Here is a 12,193-nt window from a genome sequence, read left to right as displayed (position 1 = left end):
GGGAGAGGCTCCTTGCTGAGCTGCTCGCTGGTGTGAGTGTGAGAAAATTAAACCACCACCAAACAGAGGCAATGCTCAGATGCACACTGTAACCTCTAGAGTTTTGGTGCGCCAACAAAGCGTAAAAGGATATGAAGTGTGTATTTTTTCTCTCTCAAAGTTCTGAAGTAAGTACTGAAGTACTTTAAAGTAAGGCTTTTGACACATTTCATGATGACTGTATGAAACAGGTGTTTGGTTGCATGTGAAGTGTTCTCCTGAACACGAACGTGTTGTGTTTGTAGAAGTTGGTGCATCCCGAAGCCATCCTGCTTTTCCTTAGTCCTGGTGGTGCTGTGAGAACAGATCCTGTCTTTCTCCAAAATTCATAATTTGAGATCACTGTCTTCCTGTAGTGAATGTGTAACAGCTCGTTCTTTGCTTTTGTGCTTGCTTCATTTGGGAGGTTTCTTGTTTTCTGTGTTGAGCTCCAGGAGGCTCTGCAGGAAGATGTCAGTGCCTTAGGATGGCTTGTGTGCACTGCTCTGGTGCTGCTGTAACGTATGGGGGGGTGATATTTATGGGAGGCTGCTGATTTTTCTGATCTTGAAAGTCTGTCTTTCCTACAAAAGCAAGCAAAACCAAGAAAAAGTTTTCTCTGTTGCAAGTGAGTAACAATGTTTAAGTAGAACAAATAAGCATAGTAAAGGTCTAAGCATAGTAATGCATGTTAAAAAAAAAATCCTTTGAGTTAAAACCTGTGAATCTAAACTTAGCTGTCTGAGGGAGATTTTCAGGAAGCCGATGGGACGTGCCCTTGGGAGATGCTCGGCCTGGGGTCTTTAAGAAAGTTTCACCTTTGCTACTGTGCATTTAAAATCTACAATGTTCCAATTAACCTACATGGCTGAACTGTTTGGCCTTTTGTTGAATCTGCGTTTCTGCTTTTTTGTCCTCATAAAAGCACATGGCACGTTGTGAGTACAGCTGGCTGAACGCTTGCCCTGGCTGTGTGCTGAGGGTGATGGATTGCTGGTGATGGATGCTCCCTCCCATCCTGTGACTCTGAGATCTCCTCCAAGCTTGCACAGTGTGCTGATTTGCTGCAGGAGTGTCACCAAGGTGACACACAGGCTGCTGCTGGTGGCACTGAACCCTTGTGTGCTGCTGGGGGGAGGGGAGGCAGGCTGGGTGCTGGACGGGCAGTGGGCCTGCTGCTTTGGGTGGTTTCTTTCTTGCAGAAATAGCACACTGCTGCTATAACCTTGTCTTCCAATAGTAATTGCATTCCCTTTGGTTGAACTCTTGTTTGGGATAAGCAAAGATTCACAGCGTTAGCTCTGGGGACTGTCCCTCCCCATTACTGCATGCCAGCACAGCGTGCGCCCAGTAACAGTCAGAAGTTCTGTTCTTCCCTTTCATCCTCTGTTGTTTGTTATTAGCAAGGTTGCTTTTTTCCTGGGAAATAAAGTTAGCATTTAATTGGTCTTAACAGTATCTTCATTTATGTTGGACAGTGATTAACCTTTGTTAGAGAATAAAATATAAGTGCAAAGCCAGACGCAAAATCCATCTTTCAAATTACGACTCAGCTCGGTGATTTTAGTTGCCTTGATCACTGTTCAACCTGGAAGCGTTGAAATACCAACCCCCAAAGAGTGTAGTCCACCATGCAGACAGACTGCTGTCCTGAAAGCTTCAGAAAACCAGGTAAAATTCCAGATAGGGTATTTTGACCTTGAATTTTGCTTAGCTTTGCTTTGAATCATTGTGCTAATACAGTGACTCAGGATGGTTCATCTTGCTTTCAGTAGCTACTCTTTTTTTCTGGTAGTAGCCCGAAGAAACCTCCATCCTGTGCATCCTGCTGAGTGCAGAGCTCCCTGTCATGTACGGCACTGGCTGTAATCAGGAGCACTGGGTGTTCTGTCGTACCCAGCATACAAGCTGAGCAAGGAGCACTGGGGCTATGAAGTGCTCTGAAATTACCTCTCGCTGTCGCCTTGCGCATTTCTAAGAATAAGATTTGGGGTTGGAAGGAGGAGACGAGAGTGAGGGTGGAGTGCAGTCATACAAGTGTGGATGGACTAAAGGAACCTTTTCTCCCCTCCAGGAGGAGGCTGCTCTGATGGCCGTGTGGTATATCATCGCCCCTGGAGCGGTCTGGGAAGGATGGAAATGTTCAGAACAGGGCTGAAATCACCCTGGGCAGCGCTGCCTTCCCAGGGCAGCCTGTGCAGACCGGCTGGATTTTCAGGTGGCCAGGGATGGTTTTCCCTGCAGAGCAGTGCAGGCCTGGAGAGATCCCCAGCTGCTGTGGATCGCCCCTCCCCAGCACTGCTGGTTTGGCAGCTCTGCCCCCAGCGCTCACCACAAAACGACTTTGAAGCTCTTTGATTTCTTTGCCGCCCCACCTGTGGGAGCCGTGTGTGGGGCTGGCCTTGTGTGACAGGGCTGCTGGAGCCCCTGCCTGCAGCCTGCCTTCTGTGCCGCCCGTGGCCGAGCTGCTGGCTGCCTGCCCCCACATGGGCCCGGTGCCTCTGCTCGCTCAGAGCTACAGCAGTTACTGCTGGACTTCAAAACAAGCAGACAATGCAGAAATGAGGCATGTAGTCACTGCTGGAAAGTAACGTGTAGTTTCAGGTCCCTCTAAGCAGCTTTGGGTAAGAAGTCTCTTATGAAGGATTATTGTTTAAAGATCTGTTACTCAGAGTTTCGTGTTTCTTGCAGCAGTGTTTTTTAAACCCCCAAACCAGTGTTAACTTGTGTCCAGCGATGCTTGTCTTCACTAAACCCCACTGCAGCATTGCTAACGCTCTGTGTCACAGCCAAGGGCCCTGCTGTCTCTTCAGTGGGTAGTAAGGAAGAAAGGAATGGGGTTGTTGATCCAGCTACAGAAAGTGCTTGGAGGTAGTGGATTGCATTTAGATTACCTCAAGAGTTAATGAAAATGAGCCAACTGACTTTCACGTTGTTCTGCTGTGAAGCACATGCATGAAGTCTCAGGCCCCAGGTCCCTGTTTGTCATACAGCAAGAGTACATGGTTCAGGCACCATTCAGTGCCATGAATGCTTGAACATCAATGCAAATTCTGTCAGAACCTTTTGCAGGAGAGTTGCAAATGCCTGAAAACTACCTGCTACGTGGTGTATGTGAGTTCATCCGGTGTGGATGATGGCTGAACTGTGGCCAAAAGGAGTGTCTGTGGGCTGGAAGGCAAATGGAGAGGGAAGGATCGGGGAGATTCCAGAAAATGGGGTGAAAATGATCCCTTTGAAAGGCTGCAAGTGTGCGAAAATGGTCATGGTGGCAAAGCACAGAGAAAGAGGAGAAAATGGTGCTTTTCCTTAGTTAAGTGATTTATGCCATGCAGTTTGTGTAGCCTGTTAAATTTAGCTTTAGTGTGTGTTGTAAAGTAGATGTTAAGAGAATGCTGCATTGTTCTTTTAACTTGGGGAAATTCTAGGCAGAGAAAAGGTTTGGGCTGTGTGAATGGCTCTTCGTGGATATCAGAGCTAACCAGTGGGTGGCTTGGTGCTGTAGCTGCTCACCGGGCTGAGTTCCAAGCTTACTTAGCTGTGGTCTTGGTTTTTTTTGCTTTGGATATCCATGACAAATACTTACAATATTTTCTTCAAAATGCTAGCAGGACAAGAAGGGAACACCTTCCATCAGACAGCGGGAGGGGATGGGGCTCAGGGCTCCAGCAGAGCTGAATGCCATCTTAGCGCATTGGTGGTGAGTGCGGCAAAACACGGCGCAGTGCTGCTCAGCAGGGATGGGTGCTTTCACTAGATCAAGCAGTCGTGCTGTTTAGTGAGTTTGGGAGGTGTTTTAGTGACTTGTGTGTTTGTTCAGCCAACTGCTACAGGTAAATAACGCGTTTAGGGCAGCAGTGGCCTTCTCTGTGCTCTCCTGCAGTATGCGTGCTGCTGCACAGCTCAGTGTGGGGCAGGGCGGTAACAGGCTCTGGTGGGAGTTCAGCATGGGGTGTAGTGGTGACCCATGTAGGAGTTGTCGACACATTCAGTCTGTTCCTGAAGCCACACGCTTTATCCCACTTTGGTCGTTGTGATGCATTGAAGGTGACCTCCAGCGCAGCACGGTGTGGCAGCTGCCTGCGGCCTGCACTGCGGCTGGGTGGGCCGGTGCGCTGCCCGGGGCTGGGCGGGCAGAGGACATCTCGCTGTGAGGGCAGGGCTGTCCAGGCCATTGGCTGCCCTTGGTTGGTACGGAGCTTGGCCCCTCGATGTGAGAGCTGGTTAGGGAATAACCAGCAGTCGTGGCTTCTGTTAATTAACTACCAGGAGTTAAGTAAATGTTGGAGCAACTGGTCTGTGTGTGTGCTTGGCGTGTCTGTCGGCAGGGAGGTTTGTGCTAGCTGGGACACGTCTTGGCCCTGCGCCTGTCTGCGGCGCGGCTCTCTGTTGCTCTGCTGGTTGTGGGGATGTGCTGGGCATGGCCTGAGCCCTGGGTGCGCTCGGGGGGCTGACGCCCATGGGTGGGATGTGTGTGAGGCGCCAGGAGCTTCCCATGAGCTATCGAGTAAGGCGCTGGGCCGTTCTGTTGATTTCCTTCTGTGGGTCAGTGTACGTCACCTTGTTTTGCTATAAGAACCGCGCTACATTCTCACTCTTAACTTTCCTATCAGCTTTGTTCCTGTTATTTTTCTGATAATCCTTCTTGAGGTTATTTTGCAGTGGAAGGAGTTTTATGTTGTGTCTGAGTCTGTGCAAGGGACTTTTTTCCCAGCAGGGCCGTTCTGAAAGGCCTATATGGGAAATGTGGATAAACGCGGTCGCACGCAGTGCTCAGGAAGCTCTGTGCAGCTTTCTCCAGCTTTAATCTGTCTCCCTCTTTGTGCAGCACACAGAAGTTCCAGATGTTGTTTTGGCTTGGAGATATCAAATGGGGAAAAGTGAGTGATCTTAACGTTCACGGAGTCAGCCTGGCTGGTTCTGTATGGCAGGAAAGCAGGGAGATAAAAACTCCACTAGTGGTGCATGTGCTGCCTAGCAGCCATGAAATAACACTGTCCTCGCTGGAAGCAAGTCCCACGTTGTCGGGGTCAGTGCCAACTGTGTGAGGAGACAGCTGTGGGGTGTGAGCAGCATTCCAGTGAGAGCAGTGTGAACCTGCTGGGATGGCAGGGGGGTCCTGGTGTGAGTGGGGCAGAGAGCCGTGTCCTGTGCTGCTCCATAGGTTGTGTGCTGTAGCTGGGCAGGACATAAAAGTCAGATGTCCTGTATCGCTTTGTGACTCACTCCTCCTCGTGTGCTTATTTCTAATGTGTACAAGCAGTTTATTTTTGAAATTATTGCTGCAGTTCTGCTTATTTCTTTAAGAAGAAAAATGTCTGCTTTTTTCAGTTGCTGAGACTAGAAAATGGGAAGCAGTCTGCTTTCCCTGCCATTTGTCCCTTCCACTTGGTGCAGATGTCCTTTGGCCTTTTGTTTTCACTTTGGTGAGCAGCTTCCCTAAGTGCTCTGCTCACTTACGTGTAATGCTGCAATGCTCACAGTACTTACGCTGACTCACAGGGCAGAGGAGCCAAGCTGGTGCAGCTCTCCCAGTGTCTGAAGTCATGTCTGTGTTTGCTTGGAACTGGGAAGGACTTGTCCGCATCACAGTTTGTGCACTTATTCAAACAAGGGCTTGGTGTTGTGTTCTGGTTGGTTGCAGAGGAAACTGCTGTGTGTTGGTATAAAAGACAGTTGGAGTTGTGCACAGTCATAGCTAGCTGGATGTGATTGATGATTTAGCTTGCATTGCTCTGGTTTTGCATCAGAGGTGGGTTTGTGGCGGTTGACTGACCAGCTCTGGCTGTGAGCATGGCCCAGTGCCCAAGTACCTACTGGAGGAGCCCTGATGTCCTGGGATGAAGGGGTGGCTCAGGATGTATGGCTGTGGCAAATGGGAGATGATGGGAAATGCGGGAGCTGAGAGGAAATGCGGGAGCTATAGAGAGGCAGCTGGGGCTGAGAAGCTCTGCTGCCTACCTTTGTGCTGCTCAGCATTCCTTCGCCTGCTGCCTGGAGGCACTGCTGGGGTGTCTTGGTCATGTGGTTTATGAATCAAGCCAAACTCAGATGTTTTCATGCCCAGTCTGGCCTATTTTCTGAGAATAGCTTTAGATGTCTCAGTCCATTTAATTGTGGTTTCCTTAGCGTCTAGTCCAGCTGAATTTGAGATGGTTCCTGGCAAAACTGCGTGCTTGCAGGCAGGCATGGCAGCTGCTGCTTTACCTCTGCAGCCATGGTCCTGCTGACCTCAGAGCTCTCAGAACTAGGTCTGTGCTGGTGAGTGGGAAGTTCTGCAGCACAAAACCCAGTCTGTTCGATGGCCAGGAGATAGGTGAAAAGCTGGTGCCTTCCTCCGGAGGTAGATCTGGCTTCACATTTCCACTGGGTGGCAATAAGAAGATGGAAAGCTTTTTCTTTTGACTGTTGGGTGCCTTCATCAACATTACCAACTGCACTGAGAGGCTGCTGACAGTAAGCAGACATTCAAATGTAACTCACAGTGTCTTTGGCAGTGCTCTTTTCCCTTTTGTCTTGGGACAGCTGCCATTGGAGGATTTTTGGGTGAAGTATATTCATTCCTGTAACTTGTGCTCTCTCACGCTGGAGACAAATGGATTTATGCTGAACTCTTCCTGACACTGAAAAACAAACAAAAAAACCCAACAGTATGGTCATGCTCTGTTTATGATCAAATGCTGTCTTTTCTTGTATTGGGCTCAGAACAGTCTCTTAGTCGTGTCCTGTTAGAGGTGGCTCTTGACTCAGGGCAAATTTGGGCATCCCGTTTTCTCTCTCGGAAGCGGTTGGTGAAGGTTCTCTCTGACTTGTATTCAGTCTGTTATGTTAACAGTTGTGTCTGAATCCTCTATGTTAAGGTGCTGAGCCTTGGGAATTGCCAATGGATGTATGTCATAAGCTTACTTTAATCAAGAGAACACAGCTTAGTTTCTGTGTGATCACAGAGGATTTGCTTCTAGGCAGTCTTTCATTCAGAAATCCAAAGCTAGACTTGCCTGTAAGGAGACGTAGCTTGTGTTCTACTTCATGTTTGCAGCTAAAAGTATGTGTGAGGTCAGTCACAGTAATTGAGCTGGTGGATAGTAATTCGATTGCTTTTGGCATCTCTGACAGCAATTAAAACAAAAGTCTGAGTAAATGTGTGGAACAATTTTCTGAAGACATGCGAGTACAGTCAGGTTTGGCAAGGCCATGTGGGAGGCATGAATTTGGAAGCATGCAGCTAGCGATGGAAAAGGAAGATGCAGCACAGAGCTCTGGAAAGGAGAGTCAGAATGGTAACTGAAATAAATCAGTAGGGAGAAGTGATAGGGTGCCAAGTTATCAGGCTGAGAGTTGTTTGTGATGGCAGTGCTGAGTGTCTGTTGTGGTGATGCAGTAATTCTGTTACCAGGAGGGGCACAGAGGTTTTGGGCTGGAGCAGATGCAGCCATGTGGCGCACTGGGTGCTTTTTGGACACCAAAGCAATAGCTAATGAAAGGATCTGATGAAGCAAAACATCATTCAGAGACGCGTGCCCACAGAGCATTAGGAACTTCTGTTTTCCATCTGATTGCCCCAAAAATATTTAGGTAACTTGTATTTGGCTTCCTTTGGCTAGCCGACATGTGGCTGTAGTCAAGCTCTAAGATGTGCCAAGCAGCAGCCTGGCTTCTGCTCGGAGCCCCCAGCATCGTGCTGCACACAGGCCTGGTAAAAGCTGTGCTCCTGGTGTGCAGAGCTGCTGCTGGATTTGACCAAAATACCACAAACCATGTCTTGGTTAGGGTGCTTGGGCTGAGGGGCTGTGGGTAGGGTGGTGGTGTTGGCATTGCAGCCCACATGGAGGTTTGGATGTGCCCAGGCAGGCGGGACCAGTGGGGCTGTTGGTGAGTGGATGGGCTCATGGCTGGCAGTGGCAGCACCAAAATAGATGGGGGTCCACGGAGCGCTGCCTGCTGTGCATGTGTTCCTTGGGTCTGTTACTGGGTGTTTGACTCAGTGAGCCAGCTCAACGGCATTGGGCTGGAATTAAAAAGCACTTGCACCTTCCGAAGGTCCTTGCGTATTATGCAAACAGCACTGGCTGGTGGAGAGGCACTGCTGTGTACGTCTGTGGGAGTCGGGCTGCATTTGTCTTGTAGCAGGCTTGCCAGAATGAGAAGTGATCTTGAAATGCTGCTCACGTTACATCATCAGGCCCTAGCTACTGCACTGAACCAAACCAAAACACAGCGCCTGCCCACGGTCAAGAGATCTGTGTCTAAAACTCATGGGAAGGAACAAAAAGGAGGGGGCGGGGATCCAACCAAACTGCCATGACATTGAGAGAAAAGGATTTTTCTTACTGAGTGCAGAGCTGAAGATTTGTGTTCAGAACTGTTTGTTTTACACTGTTTATGTTGGTGGAAGCATTCAGAGAAACGGTTGAAAGGAACCTTTTTGCTACTGGAAGGTAATAAAAAGCATTTACAAACCCTGATCTTAGTGCAGCAGTCACTGATTTCACCTACACCATGTCTGCACTGTTCCTGCTTCTGGAGTGTAGCTGCAGGCAGCAGGGCCGTGGGGCTGTGGGGCGCTGCACAGCCTGTCACAGGGCAGCAGTTGGAATGCCTGGGCTAAGTCTGGCATACTGATGAAATGCACTTGATGGGGTAAAACAACAGGGCAGTGTGAGCATTTTGCTGTGCTTTCTGCCTGTCGTGCAGGCAGTGCGCTACAACTTTCCCAGAATTGGTTCCCAAAGTTGCTTGGGGTTGTTGAAATTTCCAGAGCAGGATGCCATCGAAAAGGTTTGCAGGATCCAGCCTGCAGGGGGCTTTGCTCGGGGCCGTGTCTGGAGGGGTGAAAGGAAAGCCAAAGTGAACTGTAGAATGGGAAACTTTATTATAGACTGAAAACAACACAAAGAGCTCTGGAGTAAAGCTCTGGTGAGCGTATCTTTATGCTGCAGGTGGTTGGTTTTGCTGAAATGAATGTTTCACTTGGGGGGCCTGGGGGCAGTGGCTGGGACCCCCCTCCCACCCCCATGCCACTCCCATGCAGGGATGGAGGTGTTGGTACCTCTCTGGCTGCTACCTGCCTGGTAGCTGCTTGGAGCAGGATGGAGGAGTGCTTGGTGGTGGGCTGGGAAGCACTGTGAGCTGTGGAGGTTTGTTTTTCATTGAACTCTTTCATCAGGTGTTGCACAGATGAAAGCTTTATGAAGTAAAGGAGTGCCTGCTGGGTAGTGAGCCAAGTCTCAAAGAAGTCAACTTCGAGTGAGTAAGTTAGAGCTACTAGGTGTTAGTGTGCACTTTTTCTAAAGGCATAGAAAGCTCACATGTGCAACTTCTAATAGCTAGAAGTATTTGTGCTTGGATTTTACACAGAGCTTGTGGATCAGTCCAGGCTATTGATGGATGGCAGAGTTCCTGTCTTCCATTCATGTTGTGTTGGGATCTGAGAGCACCAGGGGAAGGCCATGCCTCCCACAGCCAGTGCTGAGCTGCAGATAGTTCTGTGTTCTGTGCAGATCGGCTCGCTGGGTGCCAGCTGAACTTGTCTCCACATGGGGTGATCATCTGGAATGGTGCTGGCAAAGTGACTAGTGCCTAAGGTTGTCTGTAACTCTCAATTGTTTTTAACAGGGAAAATGTCCAAGAGAATTTCCACTGCCCACCTGTGATGCAGCCCTTCTGGTGCAGAATGCCATGCTCCCCTCTGCAGGGAACTGTGCTTCCTGTAATACCTACGCAGAAATACACTGTGTACCATGCATCTTAACATCCTTGTTTCATTTTCATGGTGCTTAATGAGTTTCTGAACTGTACGTTAGGCATCAATAATTGAGATGTATCTAACACAGGTGTTGAGAATTGATACCTGCTCAGTGCGGCAGTTGTGCACTGAGGTGAAGCTGCTGCATGCTTGGCTGATCACTGACTGCCTGATGGCACTGTGTCCAAACACACCTGTTTGCCTGTATCAGTGAGACCACGTGTGGGGGCTCTTTGCACGTGTGAATTGCTCCTAACTGCCAGGGTGCTCAGGGATGAGATGATCAGTGAGCTGTGTGCAGTATCATAGGGTCTTACGGAGTGTCACCGTGTGCAGGCCCTGCAAAGGCAAGGTGATCCGCGGTGCGGTGTTGATCCTTGGCAGCTGCCTGTAAGGTGATAAATAATGGGGAAGGATGGCTGAGTTTTCCAAGGCACAAAGAAGTAGCGATATAGGATGAGGCTTTCAGGTCAATGTAGAAATGTCTGGGATCAGTGGAGCAGGCCATCCGCTGCTCAGTTGCTCGGGATGCCCCACCGATGCAGTGTTTGTGCTGCTTTGCAGCTGGGCTCTGATGGCCATCTCTTTCACAGAGCCCACAGCCCTGCCGGGTTGTTCAGCCGTCCTGCACGGCCAGCCCTGCCTCGTCCTCTCCCTGCCCTCCTCTTTTTCAAAGGCAATGAGAACTCCTGTGTTTCTGGCCCATGTCTCTGACCTATAGGTAAGGTATTTTTTCCTCTTGGATAAATATGTGGGTTTTTTTTTTTTTTTTTTTCCCAGACATTGTGGATATTTCTAATTTGTTCTCCCATGCTGTGCAATATCTGCAGTTGTGGCAGCTGAGGACAGGGGGTGACAGCATAGACAACAAATGGATTCTTGCTTGTGGGTGCCAGGAGGGAGGCTGAGCAGGCCTGTTTCTCTAAGTGCTTTGTTCCCTCACTATTACATAGGAAAGGAGTGGATGTGCACGAGCGTACGCAGAGCTGCCACTTTGTGAGAAGTCGATGTTAGATGTGTTTCCTCCATGTTTGATGCTGTATGGGTTGTTCGCTGCCTGGCAGTTGTGTTGGGAGTTTGCGTTGTGTATGATGTGTGTGTGGGGGGGTGCGGGAGGCCCAGCACCTCTCACACTTGGTTGTCTCTGTTCTTGGAGTGATTTGGGACATGCGTGGCCTTGCAGGGCACTGCCCTCCTGGATCTCAATGTGCTGCTGGGTGCCCTCTGCCCACGCGCGGTGCTGTGGCTGGGTTTTGTGCTGCTGCCGTAAGAACACCCGGATCTGCCCTTGTCCTGACACACGGAGCGCTGCTGCGGTGCTGCTCTGAGGAGGTTCGCGTGTTCCTGTGAACTTGGATTTCAGAAACGGCCAACCGCCGTGCGATCTGTCAGTTTGAAGCGCCCATCTTTGCTTTTAAAGCTTGTGCCGCTGGCGAACTGTGCTCATGTGTGGTGGTTGAGGATGGCAGTCGCAGCCCAGTGCCGGGGATGTTTTCTTTTGATAGCGATCTGGTGAGGCGCATGCCGAATACGCGAGGCCCTCGGGGCCTTGGCCTGCTGCCGCCGGGGCTGCGGGTGACAGCGCGGCCGCCTGTGATCCGGCGGAGCTGCCCCGGGTCGGCGTGCCGCGTCTGCGCTGCATTCAGATGAGCTGTGACCCCGTGTCTGCGGCGCCGGGCCGCGCTCTGCCTGCTGCTGGCGCTGCGTCTGTGCTGTGCGCGGGGTGGGGGCTTCTCGGAACCTCTCCTGCGGAATCTGGGGCTTCATGAATGTAGGCAGAACTTAGTTGTGCCCCGGTATGGTGAGGTGGGCAGTTTTAACTGCAGCTCCTCTGCCAAGGGATGTGCTTGCTGCTGCTCCTCTGCTTCTGGGAAGCTCTCCTGACCCTTAGGCTGAGTTGCCCAGTGCCTGCCTGGGCCGGGCTTGCCCTGTGGCAGCAGGTCAGCAGGCCTGGGTGGATCTGCCTGCTGCCACCCCTTGGGGATGTGTCTATGGTGACCCATAGCAAACTTCCCATTTTCTAATTGTGCTTTTCTGTAGGTGAAAAAGTTGAAACAAGCAATGTTTTTCCTTGCATGCTGATGGTAACATGCACGATACTGTATCCTGTTTGCAGCTCTGCTGTATAGTAAGCCCTGGGCGGGATGGAGTATATCACGAAGTGCCCAAGGCACAGGCATTCGTGTTCTGAATGCCATCTAGTGGTAACTGACACTGCAGTCGTTCTCAGCACTGGGCGTGCCAAAAGTTTGCAGTCAGATGTCAACAAAGACTGATCCATGGAGAAAGGAAGATAAATGGTACATGCTATTTGTTTGCTGCTTTCCAGTTCGTCTCCTTTGGGATTAAATCCCACTCTCTCCCCTTGGGAAAAGTTCTCGTGGAGCAGTCCCCGTGCTGGACCCTGGGCTGGCTGCAGCACTACGTACC

The 12,193-nt window shown here is 50.2% G+C and overlaps 1 protein-coding gene across 5 annotated transcripts in view; it reads left to right on the top strand.

The window, feature by feature from the left end:
• The first annotated feature begins 4,331 nt into the window (after positions 1 to 4,331).
• The window catches only part of ACVR1 (activin A receptor type 1), a 30,152-nt gene continuing 22,290 nt past the window's right edge, over positions 4,332 to 12,193 (top strand). Inside the window, exon 1 of one of the 5 annotated variants that reach the window (XM_042827267.1) lies at positions 4,332 to 4,350. Coding sequence is in view for 3 of the 5 variants with exons in the window: in XM_042827263.1 (XP_042683197.1) it covers positions 4,478 to 4,569 (92 nt within the window). In the remaining 2 variants the exon portion in view is untranslated. Of the gene's footprint in view, positions 4,351 to 4,424; positions 4,570 to 12,007; positions 12,064 to 12,193 lie in introns of those variants that run through there. The other 4 variants (XM_042827264.1, XM_042827263.1, XM_042827266.1 and 1 more) reach the window with 4 other exon arrangements.

The sequence above is a fragment of the Centrocercus urophasianus genome, unplaced genomic scaffold (genome assembly GCF_019232065.1).
Source record: "Centrocercus urophasianus isolate 14NV4802_14NV808 unplaced genomic scaffold, USGS_Curo_1.0 seq_28, whole genome shotgun sequence".
NCBI lineage: Eukaryota > Metazoa > Chordata > Aves > Galliformes > Phasianidae > Centrocercus > Centrocercus urophasianus.
This window is presented reverse-complemented; position numbering and strand designations above follow the sequence as displayed.